This window comes from Aquarana catesbeiana, linkage group LG01 (genome assembly GCF_042186555.1).
Source record: "Aquarana catesbeiana isolate 2022-GZ linkage group LG01, ASM4218655v1, whole genome shotgun sequence".
Lineage (NCBI taxonomy): Eukaryota > Metazoa > Chordata > Amphibia > Anura > Ranidae > Aquarana > Aquarana catesbeiana.
The window spans coordinates 928,715,233-928,738,303 of NC_133324.1; the positions used below are offsets into that span (position 1 = coordinate 928,715,233).

The 23,071-nt window shown below is 43.8% G+C and overlaps 1 protein-coding gene across 1 annotated transcript in view; it reads right to left on the minus strand.

Annotated features, from left to right (window-relative positions):
- Positions 1–6,653: 6,653 nt before the first annotated feature.
- The window catches only part of LOC141128125 (vomeronasal type-2 receptor 26-like), an 80,613-nt gene continuing 64,195 nt past the window's right edge, over positions 6,654–23,071 (minus strand). Inside the window, exon 4 of the mRNA XM_073615222.1 lies at positions 6,654–6,898. Within this exon, the coding sequence (XP_073471323.1) occupies positions 6,654–6,898 (245 nt within the window). The remainder of the gene's footprint in view (positions 6,899–23,071) is intronic.

Here is a 23,071-nt window from a genome sequence, read left to right on the forward strand (position 1 = left end):
ATGGAAAGAGTATGGCACAACTGCAAACCTACCAAGACACGGCCGTCCACCTAAACTGACAGACCGGGCAAGGAGAGCATTAATCAGAGAAGCAGCCAAGAGGCCCATGGTAACTCTAGAGAAGCTGCAGAGATCCACAGCTCAGGTGGGAGAATCTGTTCACAGGACTATGAACTGTTAACTGTTCACTCCAAAAACCTGGCCTTTATGGAAGAGTGGCAAGAAGAAAGCCATTGTTGAAAGAAAGCCATAAAAAGTCCCGTTTGCAGTTTGCGAGAAGCCATGTAGGGGACACAGCAAACATGTGGAAGAAGCTGCTCTGGTCAGATGAGACCAAAATTCAACTTTTTGGCCTAAAAGCAAAATGCTTTGTGTGCAGAAAACTAACACTCCACATCACCCCGAACACACCATCCCCACAGTGAAGCATGGTTGTGGCAGCATCATGTTGTGGGAATGCTTTTTTCAGCAGGGACAGGGAAGCTGGTCAGAGTTGATGGGAAGATGGATGGAGCCAAATACAGGGCAATCTTAGAAGAAAGCTTGTTAGAGAGTAGGGATGAGCCGAACACCCCCCTGTTCGGTTCGCACCAGAACATGCGAACAGGAAAAAAGTTCGTTCGAACACGCGAACACCGTTAAAGTCTATGGGACACGAACATGAATAATCAAAAGTGCTAATTTTAAAGGCTAATATGCAAGTTATTGTCATAAAAAGTGTTTGGGGACCTGGGTCCTGCCCCAGGGGACATGGATCAATGCAAAAAAAAGTTTTAAAAACGGCCGTTTTTTCAGGAGCAGTGATTTTAATAATGCTTAAAGTCAAACAATAAAAGTGTAATATCCCTTTAAATTTCGTACCTGGGGGGTGTCTATAGTATGCCTGTAAAGGGGCGCATGTTTCCTGTGTTTAGAACAGTCTGACAGTAAAATGACATTTTGAAGGAAAAAACTCATTTAAAACTACCCGCGGCTATTGCATTGCCGACAATACACATAGAAGTTCATTGATAAAAACGGCATGGGAATTCCCCAAAGGGGAACCCCGAACCAAAATTTAAAAAAAAAAATGACGTGGGAGTCCCCCTAAATTCCATACCAGGCCCTTCAGGTCTGGTATGGATATTAAGGGGAACCCCAGCCAAAATTTAAAAAAAAAAATGACGTGGGGTTCCCCCTAAATTCCATACCAGACCCTTCAGGTCTGGTATGGATTTTAAGGGGAACCCCGCGCCAAAAAAAAAAAAAAAAAAACGGCGTGGGGTCCCCCCAAAAATCCATACCAGTCCCTTATCCGAGCACACAACCTGGCAGGCCGCAGGAAAAGAGGGGGGGACGAGAGTGCGGCCCCCCCCTCCTGAACCGTACCAGGCCACATGCCCTCAACATTGGGAGGGTGCTTTGGGGTAGCCCCCCAAAACACCTTGTCCCCATGTTGATGAGGACAAGGGCCTCATCCCCACAACCCTGGCCGGTGGTTGTGGGGGTCTGTGGGCGGGGGGCTTATCGGAATCTGGAAGCCCCCTTTAACAAGGGGACCCCCAGATCCCGGCCCCCCCCCTGTGTGAAATGGTAAGGGGGTACAAAAGTACCCCTACCATTTCACTAAAAAACTGTCAAAAATGTTAAAAATGACAAGAGACAGTTTTTGACAATTCCTTTATTTAAATACTTCTTCTTTCTTCTATCTTCCTTCATCTTCTGGTTCTTCTGGCTCTTCTGGTTCTTCCTCCGGCGTTCTCGTCCAGCATCTCCTCCGCGGCGTCTTCTATCTTCTTCTCCTCGGGCCGCTCCGCACCCATGGCATGGGGGGAGGCTCCCGCTCTTCTCTTCTTCTTCATCTTCTTCTCTTCTTCTCTTCTTCATTTTCTTCTCCGGGCCGCTCCGCATCCATGCTGGCATGAAGGGAGGCTCCCGCTGTGTGACGGCGCTCCTCGTCTGACAGTTCTTAAATAACGGGGGGCGGGGCCACCGGTGACCCCGCCCCCCTCTGATGCACGGGACATGACGGGACTTCCCTGTGGCATTCCCCGTGACGTCACAGGGAAGTCCCGTCAAGTCACCGTGCGTCAGAGGGGGGCGGGGTCACCGGGTGGCCCCGCCCCCCGTTATTTAAGAACTGTCAGACGAGGAGCGCCGTCACACAGCGGGAGCCTCCCGCCATGCCAGCATGGATGCGGAGCGGCCCGGAGAAGAAAATGAAGAAGAGAAGAAAAGAAGAAGAGAAGAAGATGAAGAAGAAGAGAAGAGCGGGAGCCTCCCCCCATGCCATGGGTGCGGAGCGGCCCGAGGAGAAGAAGATAGAAGACGCCGCGGAGGAGATGCTGGACGAGAACGCCGGAGGAAGAACCAGAAGAGCCAGAAGAACCAGAAGAACCAGAAGATGAAGGAAGATAGAAGAAAGAAGAAGTATTTAAATAAAGGAATTGTCAAAAACTGTCTCTTGTCATTTTTAACATTTTTGACAGTTTTTTAGTGAAATTGTAGGGGTACTTTTGTACCCCCTTACCATTTCACACAGGGGGGGGGGCGGGATCTGGGGGTCCCCTTGTTAAAGGGGGCTTCCAGATTTCGATAAGCCCCCCGCCCGCAGACCCCCACAACCACCGGCCAGGGTTGTGGGGATGAGGCCCTTGTCCTCATCAACATGGGGACAAGGTGTTTTGGGGGGCTACCCCAAAGCACCCTCCCAATGTTGAGGGCATGTGGCCTGGTATGGTTCAGGAGGGGGGGGCCGCACTCTCGTCCCCCCCTCTTTTCCTGCGGCCTGCCAGGTTGCATGCTCGGATAAGGGTCTGGTATGGATTTTTGGGGGGACCCCACGTTGTTTTTTTTTTTTTTTTTTTGGCGCGGGGTTCCCCTTAAAATCCATACCAGTATGGAATTTAGGGGGAACCCCACGTCATTTTTTTTTTTTAATTTTGGCCGGGGTTCCCCTTAATATCCATACCAGACCTGAAGGGCCTGGTATGGAATTTAGGGGGACTCCCACGTCATTTTTTTTTTTAAATTTTGGTTCGGGGTTCCCCTTTGGGGAATTCCCATGCCGTTTTTATCAATGAACTTCTATGTGTATTGTCGGCAATGCAATAGCCGCGGGTAGTTTTAAATGAGTTTTTTCCTTCAAAATGTCATTTTGCTGTCAGACTGTTCTAAACACAGGAAACATGCGCCCCTTTATAGGCATACTATAGACACCCCCCAGGTACGAAATTTAAAGGGATATTACACTTTTATTGTTTGACTTTAAGCATTATTAAAATCACTGCTCCTGAAAAAACGTCCCCAAACACTTTTTATGACAATAACTTGCATATTAGCCTTTTAAAATTAGCACTTTTCATTTCTCCCATAGACTTTTAAAGGGTGTTCCGCGGCATTCGAATTTGCCGCGAACACCCCAAATTGTTCGCTGTTCGACGAACTTGCGAACAGCCAATGTTCGAGTCGAACATGAGTTCGACTCGAACTCGAAGCTCATCCCTATTAGAGAGGCAGCACAGTGGTGTCGTGGTTAGCACTTTCACCTAGCAGCAATAGGGTCACTGGTTCAAATCCCAACCACAACACCATCTGCCTGGAGTTTGCACGTTCCCTGTGCCTGTGTGGGTTTCCTCCGGTTTCCTCCCATGCTCCAAAGACATGTTGGTAGGTTAATTTGATCCTGTCAAAAAATTGGCCAAATATGTGTATGTGTTGTAAGCGTGTTGGGACCCTATGGGGCAAAGGACCGTGCAATACCGCAGATGGACACCAGCAGCAAAAAGCACCCTGAGGCGACTCAGTTCACATAGGTAGCACTATATAAGTCACTCATTCATTCATTCAGACTCAAAAGACTTGAGACTGGGGCGGAGGTTCACCTTCCAGCAGGACAACAACCCTAAGCATACAGCCAGAGCTACAATGGATTGGTTTAAATCAAGGCATATTTATGTGTTAGAATGGCCCAGTCAAAGTCCAGACCTAAATCCAATTAAGAATCTGTGGCAAGACTTAAAAATAGCTATTCACAGACGTTCTCCATCCAATCTGACAGAACTTGAGCTATTTTGCAAATAAGAATGGGCAAAAATGTCACTCTCTAGATGTGCAAAGCTGGTAGAGACATCCCCAAAAAGACTTGCAGCTGTAATTGAAGTGAAAGGTGGTTCTACAAAGTATTGACTCTGGGGGACTGATTACAAATGCACGCCACACTTTTCACATATTTATTTGTAAAAAAATTTTTTAAAAAATGTATAATTTTTCTTCCACTTCACAATTACGTGTCACTTTGTTTTGGTCTATCACATAAAATCCCAATAAAATACATTTACATTTTTGGTTGTAACATGACAAAATGTGGAAAATTTCAAGAGGTATGAATATTTTTCAAGGCACTGTACCTGCTCTGTGCAGTGGTTTTGCACAGAGCAGCCCTGATCCTCCTCTTCTCCCTCGCTGGCGCTTCTAGCCCCTTCCTCCTGCCAAGTGCTTCCACAGCAAGCTGCTTGCTAGAGGGGCACCCGAGCCGAGTTGCTGATCTGTATGTCCATTCAGACATGGGACCGTGACTCAGCCCCGTCCCCTGTCTCTCCTCATTGGCTCACTGACTTTGATTGACAGCAGCGGGTGCCAATGGCGTTCACTGCTGTCTCATCTAATGAGTCCTTTTTTAGGCCCTGTCTCTAATAAAAATTGGCATTCACCTTTTAGATGAGCTATATGTGTTGTTCTGCTCTCAAAGTCACAAAGGGGTTCCTCTTTTTTCCAATTTTGTTAGGGCGGTGGAAATTAAAGATTAATTCCTCGATTAATCGATTAATTTTTTTGATCAATAAAAATTCTTTTGATCGGTACTCACCTCTCCGCTGGCTTCTGGGTCTTCAGGGAGTTCCGTTGGAGATCCGGTGACGTCACGGACATCAACGTCACCGGACTCCTCCCCCCTTCCCTGGGTGCCTCTGTCTGCTAACGAAGAGAAGGGGGGAGGAGTCCGGTGACACTGAAGTTCTGATTGAACGTAACGTGTACGCGGAAGGAGCTACGCATGACGTCACCCGCCCTACAGAACTAACACGATTGTCGGCTTTACATGCTGTGTTTTTATCATCTTTATGTGAGTAGTTTGTGTTTGAACACAAAAATTAAATCTTATACTGAAGCGGTGAACACTTAGATCTTTTCTTTCTACCCATGACTTGGCATCCTTGCTGAGATCTAAGGAGACGTGAGAGAAGTTTATGGTCCGTGTTAACCCTTTTGATACCCGCTTGCATGACCACCTGTTTGCACAGGGGTCCATGCCATAAGCTGAGAGTGATTAGTTAGACCGGAGGTGGAGGGATTGTCACGCTACTGTGGGAAAAAAATTACTTACGTCAGTGCTACAGTTTGGATTTAAAACGTATTTGTGTGAACTGTGGAGATTGTGGAAACTAACTAGTGTCAGGTGATTGTATATAGTGTATACCACATTTACCACTGACTAATGCAGAGTTGCAATGCAAGGAGATCAGCTAAAGGTAGTTGGATCTGTATGTGCGTTATAATTAATCGAAATGAGTCGATTAATCGATTAAAAAAAAATCGATTTATCAAACACAAAAATTTGAATCAGTAAAAGCCCTAAATTTTGTATTTAGCATATCTGGGATGTTGACAGTACCATAAGCTGTTTAAGGGGCCCCATCATTTCTGATGGCTGCCCTGGAGGTCAGATGACATCCACCCAGGATAACAGCGCTCCCGCTCGGCCGTATTATTATAATAGGCTGGATGGGAGATGGTAAATTTAAGGAATAAACCAAAACACCATTTCACTTCCTGTATTCATATTTTGTAATACCTATAGGATACATAGTATATATTTTTTTGAATTATGCACATGGGGACTATAAATCTGCATGTATCATATAATCTAGGGTGAGTGAATCCAAAAGAGGAAAAAGGTCACCATATGTGTTACAATCTGTCTTTACAATTTTGGTATAAATAACTAGATTTACCAAAACTACATATTATGAGGGACTACCTAATCTATATAATCAATTTTATTCATTGGCCCTTGCACTGCATAGTTGATTGTAGATCCAAATGAGATTGTACAGTCAGATTGTAACATGTGTGGTGAGCTGTATCTCTGCATTAGAAAGGGCTTTCTTACAGTAAGAACTATGGAATAGACTTCCACAGAGCCTCATTCTAGCAAACTCTGTATATTTTTTCAAAAACTGTTCCAGCGGCTCAAGAGCTGCTTGGACTGATTTTATGAGAAAGCCGGCCACACCTGCAGAAAAAAACGGTGCTGGGGTTATGGATGATATCTTCAGCCATAATCCTGATTAACCCACTTGCAAACCGCAAAGTATACATATACGTATTGCAGTTGGCAAGTGGCTAGATTCATGTTTATTCTTCTTTTATAACTCAATGTATATGTTTTTCTTTTTTTTTCTTTTTATTATTTAACCTGACTGCCTACAATGTGCTTTTTCTTTACAGACAGTGAAAATTGCCAAAAATGTCCAGACAATGAATGGCCAAATGAAACAAAAGACAAGTGTATTCCTAAAATATTTGATTATTTGTCATATGATATGGGCATAGTAACTGTGATCTTTTCTATCACTACTGTTTTATTCTCTATTATAACTATTTTCATAATAGGACTATTTTACTATTTTCTGGACACTCCCATTGTTAAAGCCAATAATCGCAGCCTCAGCTTCATCATCCTCATCTCCCTTAAGTTTAGCTTGCTCTCTGTTTTCCTGTTCATTGGACGTCCAGTAGATATCACCTGCATGTTGCGCCAAATCTTCTTTGGAATCCTGTTCTCGATTGCTGTATCTTCTGTCCTGGCCAAGACTATCATGGTTTGCATTGCCTTCAAAGCCACCAGACCTGGCAGCACCTGGAGGAAATGGGTGGGAGTTAAACTGCCCAATGCTGTAGTGCTTATCTGTTCTTCCATTCAGGCTTTGAATGGAATTATTTGGTTGGCTTTTTTCACTCCATATCCAGAGTTTGACATGGACTCTTATCCTGGGAAGATCATCATTCAGTGTAATGAAGGATCTGTTTTGACTTTTTATTTCATGTTTTGTTACATAGGGTTTCTGGCCACTGTGAATTTTGTTTTAGCTTTCCTGGTGAGGACATTACCGGACGTATTTAATGAAGCCAAATACATCACCTTCAGCATGCTGGTGTTCTGCAGTGTTTGGATATGTGCTGTTCCCGCCTATCTAAGTAGTAAGGGGAAGAACATGGTCACTGTGGAGATTTTTGCTATACTGACATCAAGTATCGGAATTCTGACTTGTATCTTCTTTCCGAAATGTGCTATTCTTATCCTAAATCCTCATAATCCCACAACACATATATTTAAGAAAAAAATCTCTCCCCAACATTAAATATTACCTATATACTACCTACAAACACCTACAGTGTATGTGATAGATCTAAATACATAACATCATGTGTGGTTTAATATTCTACATATATATTCTTTAAATATCAACTTGAAAAAAAGGATGATGAGATGGTTGTCTGCACAATATTCTACTACAAATTATCACAGCCTTTTTTGTATTCATTAAAAGCCTTCAGAATTATAAAATGTTTACAGGGTTTTGTGAGGATGAATGTGCTTGTTGCTTATTCTTCAACTGTCTTAGCATAAGTCATTCCTTAACCACTTCAGTCCCGGACAATTTGGCTGGCCAAAGACCAGAGTACTTTTTGCGATTTGGCACTGCGTCTCTTTAACTGACAATTGCGCGGTCGTGCGACGTGGCTCCCAAACAAAATTGACGTCCTTTTTTTCCCCACAGCTTTCTTTTGGTGGTATTTGATCACCTCTGCGTTTTTTATTTTTTCAGCTATAAACAAAAAAGAGCAACAATTTTGAAAAAAAATCAATATTTTTTACTTTTTGCTATAATAAATATCCCCAAAAAATATATAAAAAAACATTTTTTTCCCTCAGTTCAGGCCGATACGCATTCTTCTACATATTTTTGGTAAAAAAAATAGCAAAAAGCGTTTATTGATTAGTTTTCGCAAAAGTTATAGAGTCTACAAAATAGGGGATAGTTTTATGCCATTTTTATTAATAATTCTTTTTTGGCGGCGATCTGCGATTTTTATCATGACTGCGACATTATGGTGGATACATCGGACACTTTTGGTGCTATTTTGAGACCATTCACATTTATACAGCAATCAGTGCTATAAAAATACTATAAAAATGCACTGATTACTGTGTAAATGTGACTGGCAGTGAAGGGGTTAACCAGGAGGGGGCGCTGAAGGGGTTAAGTGTGTCCTAGGAATGTGTTCTAATTGTGGGGGGGATGGGCTACGTGTGACATGACACTGATCACCGCTCCCGACCACAGGGAGCTGTGATCAGTGTCTTGTCACTAGGATTTCTCCATTCTTCCTCTCCGTGAGACGATCGCGGGTATCCCTACGGACATCGAGTCCGCGGGACCCGCGATCACACTCACGGAGCTCACGGTGGTGCACGTGCGCCCACAATGCCGCATCTTAAAGGCGACGTACAGGTACGTTAATATGCCTGTCCATGCCATTCTGCCGACTTATATCGGCGTGAGCCGGTTGCCAAGTGGTTAAAAAATACCTGAGCAGGGAGGACCAAAAAACGTACTTTAACACCCCTGTCTCACTGGGGCAGCAGGTCCGTTAGGGGTAAAGCGCCACTAGTTTTACCGGCGCTTTACCGCTGTTATAGCGGCTCTTTTCAGCAGCTAGCAGAGCGCTTTTAACCCTCCCGCTAGCGGCCAAGGAAAGTGTTAATAGTGCCCATTTTGCTGCGCTGCTGAAGCTCTTTGCAGGCATTTCGGCAGTACTGCCCATTCATTTCAATTGCCAGGGGCGGTGGAGGAGCGGTGTATACACCACTCCTCTGCCGCCCCAAAGATGCTGCTTGCAGGACTTTCTTTCCTGTACAGCAAGAGCACCGTTCCAGTGTGAAAACACTCGGGCTTTACAGGCTTTTTTAGCTCTAAAACGCCTGAAAAGCACCCCAGTGTAAAAGGGGTCTTAAACTGAAATTTAAAGACATCCAGGCACAATGTTATTTAACTTTTTTTTTTTATTATTTAACAGCAGTTGCTAAGCCCCAGTGAACTGGTGCTGAGATGCCTCCATTAAATAGAAACGCAATGAGTAAAAACGGTGGTTCAGTGAAAGTTAGGTTTGTTAGGAAAGGGCTAGAGCAGGAGTCTCCAAACGTTCTACACAAAGGGCCAGTTTACTGCCCTTCAGACTTTAGGGGGTCGGATTGTGGCCAGCAGGAATACAATTTTTCTTCTGGCAAGCGTAAGAGTAAAAAGTGCCTCATCTTTGGTATCAGGGGGAGGAATATTTCCCCATTGTTGGTGTCAGTGAGAAAAATAGTTCCTCATTGTTGGTGTCAATGGCAGTGGCGGGCATTGCTCCATCGGTCGGGGGGGGCGGCAGTCGGACATGACCACAGACCGACCCCCTCCCCGTTGCTCCAGCCCACCACTGCACACCATACACACACCCAACCCCCCCATGTTGCCGGCTCCCTTAACCTGTGCTGCTATCTCTGGATGGACCAGCAGGAGATAATAGGGGGCTCTGTGCAGGCTCCAAGTTACTTTTCCCTGGTTCACTCTGCCAAGTGTGAGTTTTTCCATCTGTGGTATCGTGAATTGCCAAGCGGATAGGACGGGAATCATGGACGATGAGTCACATCCCGTCACAGTGACCACACAATCCTGATTTGACTCCTCTTGTCATAAAGCAAAGAGGGTCAACGTTGTTTGGTGACTAGGGACTTTTACTCTATTTGTCTGCCTTTACCTCTGGGATGGAGTGTTTGTTATTACCATTTAGATATCGGTGGTCACACATAGTAAAGGCTACAAGTGCCCCTGTGAGATCAGCCATTCAGGAATACTGCTTTCCACTATCTGAAACATGGACTGGTTTATATATACCCATTATGTTCTAATAATTAAATTCCTGCACAGGGACTACTGGCAAAGGATTGACTTGTTTATTGGATCTATATTGCATACAAAATTCTATAAGTAATCACAATTTTTATTATGCACCAATTTATTTATTCATCCAATTAGAATATTTGGGTTTTGGATTCTTTCAAAGTTTGATTGCATATTGTCACTGTATTGAAACATTTGGTTCACATAAGCTGTTAGTCACTGAGCTTTTCTCCAAGGCATTATATAAAACTGTAACATTGCTGAATTTTAAACTGATACAGAGCATATCAAGACTGCCTTGGTGCTACAATACTTAATACAGACTATTGAAAACTAAAACAAAAGTACATCAGCATTACTTCGACTTTTTTGTTGGCATGTTGTCCCACAGGGGACTGTAGTTCACCATCCTATATATCCCATATATGATCATATATAAATCTTGACAATTCTCTTTTAGTTTTTTCAAGTGGTGCATGCAAGTCTTTTTCTCTTCTTTTCCATCTTTGGCATTTTAAATGATTTGGGACCATGGTTTGTTTTTTTCTCTTCCAGATTCTGATAAGCTCCCCTCCTGCATACCCCTACAACCACTGGGTCAGGGTTGTGGGGAAGAGCCCCCTGTCCTCATCAACATAAGAAAAAGATGCTTTGTAGAGGGGGTCACATCTGGCAAGGTACCCCCCCCCCATGTTTAGAGCATGTGGCCTGGTTTGACGTTTGACTTGGGAAGGGGGTGCATGCTTGTCACCCTTACTTTCTTAGTTTGCAATGCTGCATGCTTGGATTGGGGGGGGGGCGCTCATGCCTTTTTTTGTACATTAAGCACTATGAAACACTGACAATTTGGTCAATTACATTGCCCAGATTCCTGGTGGTATAAACAATCTGTTCAATAACATTACCTGGGATTCCTCGAGATCTGTCATTTAGCCAAGGGAATGCAGCATTTACAGATTGGCAGGCAGGTGGTAATCTTAATTGGAGTGAATTATCTCTCTGTACTTGATTGAATGATACATCACTAGATGCATTGACATTGGATTTAAAACTTTATTTTAAAAGCCAGTAAGTGTTTGTATTTTATTTGTTTTTTTATTCTATTTATTAAGGGTTTTCAATTTAGTGTTGGTGTTTCATTTTTACATTTTACCTTGTTGTTGAAATGGGTAAGGAGTAGTGCCCATGTACTCATTACCCTGGGAAGGGGAACTATCTAGTCACTAGAGTTTGGCCGAACATCCTCCCCAGTTTGGTTCACACCAGAACCCTAAACATTGATAATATAACAATTTTACAGTAAATAGACCCCTACTGATTTTAACCACCTTATTACTGGACACTTTCACCCCTTTCTGCCCATGCCAATTTTCAGCTTTCAGTGCTGTCATGCTGAATTACTCAGTCATGCAACACTGCACCCAAATTAAATTTTTATCATTTTTTCACACGAATAGAACTTTCTTTTGGTGGTATTTAATCACCACTGTTTTTTTTTTTTTTTTTTTTTTTGCTACAGGTGGAAAAAAAACCCACATTGTTTTTAAAAAAATGCATTTTTCTTAGTTTCTGCTATAAAATTTTGCAAATAATTTTTCTTTATACATTTTGACCAAAATTTCTACTGCTACATTTCTTTGGTGAAAATAACCTAAATCAATACATATTATTTGGTCTGTGTGAAAGTTAGAGAGTCTACAAGCTCTACAAACCGATCACACCTGATGTACTGACGGCCTATCTCATTTCTTGAGTCCCTAACATACCAAGACAGTACAAATATTCCTCAAATTACTTTATAATGAGAAGAAAAGGAATTTTGGGACTTTAAATGAGGCAGGAACCAAAGGGGTAACTGCCTCCATCCCTATCATTGATTAAAATTGAGAGCAAGTGGTGGGACTTTATATGAAGCACACAGCAGCACAAAAGGAAGTCAAGTGACTGGGAAATATTGTTTATTCATGTTGTATAATGTGTGGAGTGATGTGTGGGCACATCTCTCACTCCACACATCCTGCATCACTTCTACTCACATCGCTCATTTATTTTCATCTGTAATTCACAGGTTTTCCATAAGGCTCATTGCTTCTCCCCTTCACAAGGGTTGTCCCTTCCCTCACACACATGGCCCACAAATTGTCTGTGCTGTGCCCTTTGGCGACCGCAGTGCCCAGAGATGAGACCTTGCGATTTTTTTTGGCAACTTTCGATGCTGCACTGCCGCTGAGCAGATGCAGATATATTTTCCATGGTTTATGCTTCTGATGAGCAGCTATAAGGCCGCAAAACGCGTCAAGCCTTACACTTTACCATTATTCTTCCATGGACCAATCTATATTCTCTACGGTTGTATTCATGTTTATAATCATTCAGTATATGAATTATGTTTATTCCTTTTATTTTTATTTTTATTTTTTAATTATATTTATTTTTTCTCCCCCTTTTCATAATTTTTTGATATATTTAGTTTTGGTTTGGTTTTAACTTACCTATGTTTATAATATGTATACATTGTTTGTTCGACAACTGTTTCAATGATTGCGGACTACTATGTAACTTATGTTGTAAATGATCAAATGCTTTTGGAAGTTATATACCCATTTAGTTGTATATTAGATTATACAACATGAATAAACAGTATTTCCCAGTCACTTGACTTCCTTTTGTGCTGCTGTGTTCTTCATATAAAGTCCCACCACTCTCAATTTTATTCCTCAAATTACCCCTTTTTGGAAAGTAAACAGTCCAAGGTATTTAGTAAAAGGCATGGCGAGTTTTTTGAAGTTATAATTTCTTCCCACAATTTTTTGGAAAATGATGTTATTTCTTACACACGGTACTGCTACTCGGCCTGAGTATGGCGATACTACATGTATGAGACTTTTTACAGCCAAGCCACATAGAGAAGCACAATATCCAAGGAGGACCTTCAGCCATTATCCACATTAACCACTTTCCACTAAAGCTGAATGATGGCTACAGCATAGGCTTCTAGTGCTGGGTGGGTGTCAATAGATGTCCTCCCATGATCGCACTGCACCCGCGTCCCCCTGGGGCTCGCAGGCGGCACGCACTGTGATCACCAAGTCATTCGGACTCGGCTGATCACAGAACAGGGTAAAGGGCCAATCTCAGCAGGTCCTTTACCACATGATCAGCTGTCAGCCAATGACAGTGGTGCCTGGTGTATTATGTGCGAGCATTAGGGCTGCGCATCTTCACTGGTCTCACGATTCAATTCGATTCCGATTATCTGGTCAACGATTCGATTCCGCGATGCATCACGATTACCGACGAGCTTCCGCTTGGGCCGCCTAGGTGGCCCTTCCACCCTGCAATCTTCTGGGACACATCACAGTTCCGAAAAGATTGCCCAGTTATGCAGGACAGCGCAGTGAGACATGCGCACCCGGCTGTGAAGCTGCAAGCTGTGACAGCCGGATGCCCACAGTAGTATTGCCAGCGCTGTGGATAGGCGGGGGAGAGAAGGGAGGGTTTGGGTGGCCACGTCGCTGGATTGTGGGACAGGTGAGTGTCTTTTTATTAAAAGTCAGAAGATGCACTTTTTTTGTAGCTGCTGACTTTTAATAAACAAAAAATTGACTGGAACTCCACTTTGAATTAAAAATAACCTCACTCCCTAAAAAGTGCAGTAATCCGGTGCACTACAGGGTACAGACATTCACACACACTGCTGCTGGGAGGTCAAAAGGGAAAGAATCCACAGATGACAAACAGCCCTGTGAAGTTCCCTGTACTGTCTCTGTGCTGACCAGTGGCGGCTGGTGCTCAAAATTTTTTTGGGGGGCGCAAACAAACTGAAAAATACTGAACCTCCCCCGTCAAACGCAGCCATCTGTGCCCGTCAAACGCAGCCACTTGTGCCTGTCAAACGCAGCCACTTGTGCCCGTCAAACGCAGCCACCTGTGCCCATCAAATGCAGCCACCTGTGCCCATCAAATGCAGCCACCTGTGCCCAAATGCAGCCACTTGTGCCCAAACGCAGCCACTTGTGCCCGCCAAACTCAGCCACCTGTGCCCAAACGCAGCCACCTGTGCCCAAACTCAGCCACCTGTGCCCAAACTCAGCCACTTGTGCCCAAACGCAGCCACTTGTGCCCGCCAAACTCAGCCACCTGTGCCCAAACTCAGCCACTTGTGCTAAAACGCAGCCACCTGTGCCAAAACGCAGCCACCTGTGCCAAAACGCAGCCACCTGTGCCCAAACTCAGCCACTTGTGCCCAAACTCAGCCACTTGTGCCCAAACGCAGCCACTTGTGCCCGCCAAACTCAGCCACCTGTGCCCAAACGCAGCCACCTGTGCCCAAACGCAGCCACTTGTGCCCGCCAAACTCAGCCACCTGTGCCCAAACGCAGCCACTTGTGCCCAAACGCAGCCACCTGTGCCCAAACTCAGCCACCTGTGCCCAAACGCAGCCACTTGTGCCCGCCAAACTCAGCCACCTGTGCCCAAACTCAGCCACCTGTGCCCATTAAATGCAGCCATCACTGACCCCCCACAATTACTTTCTTTTAATAAATATATTACAATGGATGGTGTGCCCCCGCTGTATGTGCTTTTAAAAAACGATGTCACTTCATACCAAATTTCGCCGGTATACGATCATGTGACTCCCGGCCGTCCCGCCCCTCTCCGCTCTCCTCTTCCCTCTCCGCTCTCCGCTCACGTGTCTCCTGAGTCCTGACGTCAGCGGGGAATTCTCAGTCCCGCCTGCTGACTATAGTTATCGTATCAGAAGAGAGGCGGGCGGGACTGAGAAATCCCCGCTGAGGTTAGGACTCAGGAGACGGAAGCGGAGAGCGAAGAGGAGAGCGGAGAGGGGCGGGCCGGGAGTCAAATGATCGTATACCGGCGAAGTTCGGTATGAAGTGACATTGTTTTTTAAAAAGCACATACAGCGGGGGCACAGCATCAATTGTAACACATTTATTAAAATAAAGACGTTTTAAAAATTTGCTCGAGCGCTTTCCCGGGAGGGGCGGGGCTACTAATGACGTCACCGAACATTGATTTTCGGGTTTTTATGCATCGATGCCGCATCGGGGACACCCGAATCGCGATGCATCGATGCAACGATTAATTTCAGCACCCCTAGCGAGCATGGCTGCAGTCTGTGTAACCTGTGGCAGCACTCTGTGTAAAATCATCCCTTGCAGAGAGAGCTGTCAGCACAGGCTGCAGTATCACCCACTCCCCCCACTGAGCTCTCACTCAGCTCAGCGGGGAGAACTGTCACAGAGACACGTCTCTCTATTTACATTGTGAAGGCTGTAATTGGCCACAGCCATCACGTGATCAGGAGGGAAAATCACAGCACCCATATCACAGCCATCACAGGACTGTGCCACTGTGATGGCTGTGGTCGCTCATTTTGAGTGACGTACCGGTACATCTGCTCAAAACAACAAAAGCTCCCACCCTGCCCACTGTAGATAAATGTTGCGGTGGGAGCTTTGTAATTTTGAGCAGACGTACCGGTACATCGATCAAAATGAGCGGCCACGCACAGCTGCAAGGAATCGGTTAAACACATGTGCATAATTACCACAATTTGTATAACATTATGCACACTGGAAGGCTTTTAGCACTTTAGCATTTTCTGTGCCAAATTCAGTGCACGCAAACATTGCAGATGTTTGGCTCTAGCATTTTAGAACTGTTATGTTTGGGATACATTTAGCAGTTTCTACAGCAACCAGCAACCATATTCTCCAATTCACCTAACAAATACCCTAACTTTGACTGCCACTCTGTCTCAGGATTTGTAGTATGCCTGGCCCTGATTTAAAGCAAAACTAAACTTAAATCAAAGACAACTGCAAGCAGGTAGCTCTTTATTAAAAAAGAGAATATGCTATTTGGGGAAAAGATGATGGCCACATGGAAAGGTTGGAGTAAATATATTTGGGAGTTTAGTTCTTCTTCAATTTTAGGTGTTTCACCTGCAGCCATCATCTAGATATCATGATTTTAAGCAAGCGATTAACTTTTTAGTTAAGGTGATCTGAATGGCTAAACAGTCACTTGATCACTTTTACCTGCAGCAAAATGGTGCTACCTCTCCCAACAGAGGTTGGGGATTGTGGATCTGGGATGACATTATATGTGCCCCCTATCTCCCATAGTTGAGCAGCGTCACTCATTCATTTACTCATACATTCATATATAAACCAGTTGAAAGTAACAAGAATGTAATTATGCACACTGTGTTGATGTGTTTTTGGTGAGATTGTGACTATACAGGTACAGGTACATACAATATCATCAAAGGCAAAAGATATTAATTTGTAAATGAAGTGTTTATGGGGTACTGTATCAAATGCCTTAGTGAAATTCAGATACATTACTTCCACAGGCCTTTCTCTATCCAAATTATAGCATGCTTTCTCATACAATGTCAAAATGTTGGTCTGGCCAGAAAGGTCCTCCAGCAAATTCTTGAATATGTTCCCTTATCATTTATTCCAATAGTTTACATACTATTGATGTTAGGCTGACTGTAGTTTAAAATGTATATCTTGGCTTTTTTTAAATACTGGTACCGCATTTTCTGCCAGTCAGCTGGTACAACTCCATTCAAAAAGCTGCCCTAAACATTTTGAACAATGATCTGGCTATGACATTGCTAAGTTCTTTGAGAACTCTCCGGTGTAGGCAATCAGATTCTGGCCATTCATTCACATTAAGTCTTTCTACACTTTTTGAACAATGGTTTCTGTAAGCCACAAGAATACATTCAATGTTATCAATATTACTGTCTTTTTTATTATACTTCTCCTTTTTCTTCATATAAGCTGAGGAGAAGAATGTATTTAATACATTTTCCTTCTCCCTGTCTCTTGTGACCAACTTCCCCTGATCATCTTTTGTGAAGTTAATATGTTCTGACCTACCTTTTTTACTAGTAACATATTAAAAAAAAGGTTTTACTCTCCTCAGCAAGTTGTCTCTTGTATTCTGTTTAGCTGCCCTGATCATGCTCTTGCATTTCTTATTGCATTCTTTGTGGTTTTGGTACCCTGATGGTGAATCTTTAGCCTTACAGTATATTTATTAAAGGATTGATTTTTTTTCCCTCATTAATATACCTTTTTACATTATAATTTAGCCACACAGGTTTAACTTTAGTTCTTTCAAATTTGTTGTCAATTGGAATGCACTGACAAATTCCATTGTCAGCTCTCTAGCTAATTAAGATGGGCAGCACCTAGAAGATGCCAGGCAGAAGATGCTGGCTCTGGTGAGGGACCCGCAGGCATGAGATTGTTGGAGCATAGGTACATTTTATTGCCTTAAGGGTTAAAGTGGTTAAACTATTGAAAATAACTTTTGAAAGTACTATAACTGTTACATTTATAGTACATGAGAATTTTAGTGATTGGTTTATGTTTAATTTAAAATTATTTTGAAGAGGACACCAGTAGTGATATGAATTGCTTTATCTACTTCATGTGCTTACTATAATATACTGTTTTATAAGAGGATATATAGATAAAGCAGAAAAAAAAAACAATTAATATTATGTATGACTGTTTATAAGTGAAAACATCTGATGCTTGTAAAATTAAGAAGAGAATGTGACAAATTTAATCATGCTGAATGAAACTGTACAATATAAGTACTGGGTCAGTGTCTGCTCTTTCAAGCACACATAAGAAAGCAGCAGATGCCATTATCAACCGGTATAATCATTATGTCCTTGACACCTGAAGGCTGTCTGTTTTCAATCCTATGAACATTGTTCTCCTCTTTTGAAGCCATGTTAAGAGTTATGCCCCGTACACACGGTCGGGTTTTCCGACGGAAAATGTGTGATAGGACCTTGTTGTCGGAAATTCCGACCGTGTGTAGGCTCCATCACACATTTTCCATCGGATTTTCCGACACACAAAGTTTGAGAGCAGGATATAAAATTTTCCGACAACAAAATCCGTTGTCGGAAATTCCGATTGTGTGTACACAAATCCGACAGACAAAGTGCCACGCATGATCAGAATAAATAAAGAAATGAAAGCTATTGGCCACTGCCCCGTTTATAGTCCAGACGTACGTGTTTTACGTCACCACGTTCAGAACGATCGGATTTTCCGACAACTTTGTGTGACCGTGTGTATGCAAGACAAGTTTGAGCCAACGTCCGTCGGAAAAAATCCTAGGATTTTGTTGTCGGAATGTCCGAACAAAGTCCGACCGTGTGTGGGGCATTACAGTTACTTGTCATTCACTTTTTCAATGTCTGGTAATCTTTAGTTTGGGACAGTGTAAATTCTGGACTCCGTTGAAACCCTGTAGATTAAAACTGAAATCTGCAATTGAGGACTACAAGTATTTCAAAGGGGGAGACATCATTATTGGAGGAATATTCACTGTGAGTTATACTATGGAAGAGCTTAAAATTGTGAAATTTGATAAGCAAATGTTTTGCTATGGGTAAGTCTAATGCCGCGTACACACGATCGGACTTTCTGGCATACTTGGTCCGGCACACTTTCTGACGAACTTTGTCCGCCAGGTGCGCCGGACTTTAAAACAGACGGACTTGCCCACACACGACCAGACTTTCCGGCGGGCTAAGTCCGCCCGTCTTTCCGACGGACTTTCGCCGGAGTTACAGCAGACTTTCAGAATGAACAGACTTGCCCACACATAGATAAGTCTGTTCATTTTGAACGCGACTCAGGTGCGACGGGACTAGTTAAGGAAGTCAATCTTGCCGCTTTTATCGGCGAGATTGACACCTTGCGAGCCCTGTCGTGGGTCATACCAGGCCCTTAGGTCTAGTATGGATTTTAAAGGGAAGCCCCCCTACGCCGAAAAAATGGCGTGGGGTCCCCCCTAAAATTCATACCAGACCCCGATCCGAGCACGCAGCCCGGCCGGTCAGGAAAGGGGGTGGGGACGAGCGAGTGCCCCCCCTAAACCATACCAGGCCACATACCCTCAACATGGGGGGGTGCTTTGGGGAAGGGGGGCACCCTGCGGGGCCCCCCCACCCCAAAGCACCTTGTCCCCATGTTGATGAGGACAAGGGCCTCTTTCCGACAACCCTGGCCGTTGGTTGTTGGGGTCTGCAAGTGGGGGGCTTATCGGAATCCGGGAGCCCCCTATAATAAGAGGGCCCCCAGATCCCGGCCCCTCACCCTATGTGAATGAGTATGGGGTACATGGTACCCCTATCCATTCTCCTAGGGAAAAAGTGTCAATAATAAAACACACTACACAGGTTTTTAAAATAATTTATTAAACAGCTCCGGGGGGTCTTCCTCCGGCTTCGGGGGTCTTCTTCCGGCTTCGGGTGTCCCTCCGGTTCCTCTTCTCCCGGTGTTCTAGTTCTTCGGCCGGCTCCTCCGCTGTCTTCAGGCTGCTCTCTTGCCAGCGGAGGTCCGGACTTCTGGGCTTCTTGTCTTCTTCCTTCTTCTCTTCTCCAGATGTTGACACAATGCTCTCTCCGGCTGGACTGCTCTCTGAGGGCTCTGTTGTGACTTATGTAGGCTGAGACCCCGCCCCCTTATGATGTCACAGTCCCTGGGCATGCTGGGACTGTGACGTTTTAGGGGGCGTGGTCACCGGGTGATGTTGACCATGCCCCCTAAAACGTCACAGTCCCAGCATGCCCAGGGACTGTGACATCATAAGGGGGCGGGGTCTCCGCCTACATAAGTCACAACGGAGCCCTCAGAGAGCAGTCCAGCTGGAGAGAGCGTCGTGTCAACATCTGGAGAAGAGAAGAGGGAAGAAGACAAGAAGACCAGAAGACCAGAAGTCCGGACTTCCGCTGGCAAGAGAGCGGCCTGAAGACAGCGGAGGAGCCGGCCGAAGAACTAGAATACTGGGAGAAGAGGAACCGGAGGGACCCCCGAAGCCGGAAGAAGACCCCCCGAAGCTGGAGGAAGACCCCCCCCCGAGCTGTTTAATAAATTATTTTAAAAACCTGTGTAGTGTGTTTTATTATTGACACTTTTTCCCTAGGTGAATGGGTAGGGGTACCATGTACCCCATACTCATTCACATAGGGTGGGGGGCCGGGATCTGGGGGCCCTCTTATTATAGGGGGCTCCCGGATTCCGATAAGCCCCCCGCCTGCGGACCCCGATAACCAACGGCCAGGGTTGTCGGGAAGAGGCCCTTGTCTTCATCAACATGAGGACAAGGTGCTTTGGGGTGGGGGGCCGCGCAGGGCTCCCCCTTCCCCAAAGCACCCACCCCCCATGTTGAGGGCATGCGGCCTGGTAGGGTTCAGGAGGGGGGGGGCGCTCGCTCATCCCCACCCCCTTTTCTGTCCGGCCGGACTGCGTGCTTGGATCGGAGTCTGGTATGGATTTTAGGGGGACCCCACGCCATTTTTTCAGTGTAGGGGCTTCCCTTTATAATCCATACCAGACCTAAGGGCCTGGTATGCCCCGCGCTTGCCGCAATAGGAAAATTTGTTTTTCCTATTGCAGCGAGCACGAAATGCAATACCCTGCCCTCGCGTCGTATCTGGTCCGTTGGACCAGCATACACACGAGCGGGCTTTCCGTCGGACCAGCACACAGACGAGTCCGACGGAAAGATTTAAAACTTGTTTCAAATCTAGGTCTGGCGGGCTTTTGGAAAAAGTCCGCCGGAAAAGTCCGCCGGAGCCTACACACGGTCAGATTGTTCGGCGGACCCTGGTCTGCCGGACCAAGTACGCCAGAAAGTCCGACCGTGTGTACGCGGCATTAGTTTTAATAAAGTTGAGGGAAGTGGAAAAATAGGGTTATCTCACTAATATTACTATCTTAAACTATTGATGTTGATGTAAATAATCTGTTTCCCAGGCAGGCAACTTCTACACCCCAGTAGCTCTCCAGTCCCCTTGACTTGAAGTGTAATGTAACACAAATTGAAATTGAAGCGTCACACCACTGCTAAGAGGTCCAGATACAACCTTATTCTAATAAAAGTCCAAGGGACAATCCAAAAAGTAGACAATGTGTTTCAGGGGTCCATGAGCACACCCTTCACCAGAGCTTGACTGACAACAATTTGAATAGACTAGAACTGAAATGGACCTTTCTAACACCCTAGAGAATAAAATGGCAGTCGTTGCAATACTTTCTGTCACACCGTATTTGCACAGCGGTCTTACAAACGCACTTTTTTTGGAAAAAATACACTTTTTTAAATTTAAAAATAAGACAACAGTAAAGTTAGCCCAATTTTTTTTTTTATTGTGAAAGATAATGTTATGCCGAGTAAACTGATACCCAACATGTCATGCTTCAAAATTGCTTGTGGAATGGCGACAAACATTTACCCTTAAAAATCTCCATGGGCGACGTAAAAAAAATTCTACAGGTTGCATGTTTTAAGTTACTGAGGAGGTCTATGGCTAGAATTATTGCTCTTGCTCTACCAGTCGGGGCAATAACTCACATGTGTGGTTTGAACATTGTTTTCTTATATGGGCACTACACACATATGCGTTTGCTTCTGCACGCAAGCTTGGCGGGATGGGGCGTGTTTAAAAAATTAATTTTTTTTTTCTTATTTATTTTACCTTTTATTTTGTATTTTTACACTGTTCTTTTTTTTTTTTTTTTATTGTGTCACTTTTATTCCTATTACAAGGGATGTAAACATCCCTTGTAATAGAAGAAAGCATGACAGGACCTCTTAAATATGAGATCTTGGGTCAAAAAGACCTCAGATCTCATATTTACACTAAAGTGCTGAAAAAAAAAATTGTCATTTGAAAAAAGATTTTTTAAAAATTGCCCTTTAATTGAAGAGGAAGTAAACCCTGATGGGACTCTTCCTTGTGCAGGTGTTTCCACAGTCAAGGGATCTTAATTGTTGGGAATTCAGAGAAGCCCTGAGTACTAGGACAAGAGACTGTGTTACTCTTTTGCTGGAGAGCAACTAAAAGAACACTATTGGTTGCACACTTATTGATACTTATGCCGCGTACACAGCGTCGGACTTTTCGGCTACTTTTCGGCTTTTTTTTTTTTTTTAAACACGCCTCTATTTTTTGATAATTTTTTTTTCTATTTTTTAAAAACAGGCCTCTATTTTTTTTTTTTTTTTTTTTGGAAAACAGGCCTCTTTTTTTTTTTTTTTTAAACAGGCCTATATTTTTTTATAATTTTTTTTGTTTGTTTTTTTAAAAACAGGCCTCTATTTTTTTTTATTTTTATTTTTTTTATTTAAACAGGCATATCATTTTTAACAGAGAAAAAATAGAAGGCCCAGAATGGGGTCAGCAAACAAGGAAATGAAGAACATGATCGATGTTTTTTGGGTTGAAAAAGGGTATTTAAATTCTCCCCAAAACATCAATCATGTTCTTCATTTCCTGCTGCATACGATCCCACATTTGATCAATCTCCCCATTCCAGGCCATTATTTGACCAATTAGTCGTTGGGCACTGTCTGTGGTAAAATGTTCACTCAGACCTAAAACTGAATGAAAAAAAGATGTGTTTAGAAATATGTAGACATACATAGATTACCGTACCATAAGCTAGTGTCTCAGACACTGACCTGGTGGGGTGCCCATGTCGCATACTTCATCAATATCCTCGGGGGTGGCGCTGTTGCTTGAGTCAAGCACAACCAGATCACCTAAAATAGAGTTTCAAATTTTCATCAAAAAATATGCAGCCATACATAGATTACCATAATCTGGTGTGTCAGACACTCACCTGGTGGGGTGCCCATGTCGCCCACCTCTCCTTCCTCCACATCCTCAGTGGGGCTTGGGCTGATTTCCCAATTATGTTGTTTCGGTTGGGGGGGACTGGGTTCATCTTGGCTGAGTCTTTTTTCCCCTATGTGAACCAAAAAATTAATATACTTAGCACACAGATATTTTAGTACATAGTAATCTTAAAACATTGTAGTGAAGTGGTGTACAAATTGTCTGTTTGTGTAGAGTTCCTAGTTTAATACATTTTTAATTTTATAAAGACATATCTAGATCTATCTATCTATCTATCTATCTATCTATCTATCTATCTATCTATCTATCTATCTATCTATCTATCTATCTATCTATCTATCTATCTATCTATCTATCTATCTATCTATCT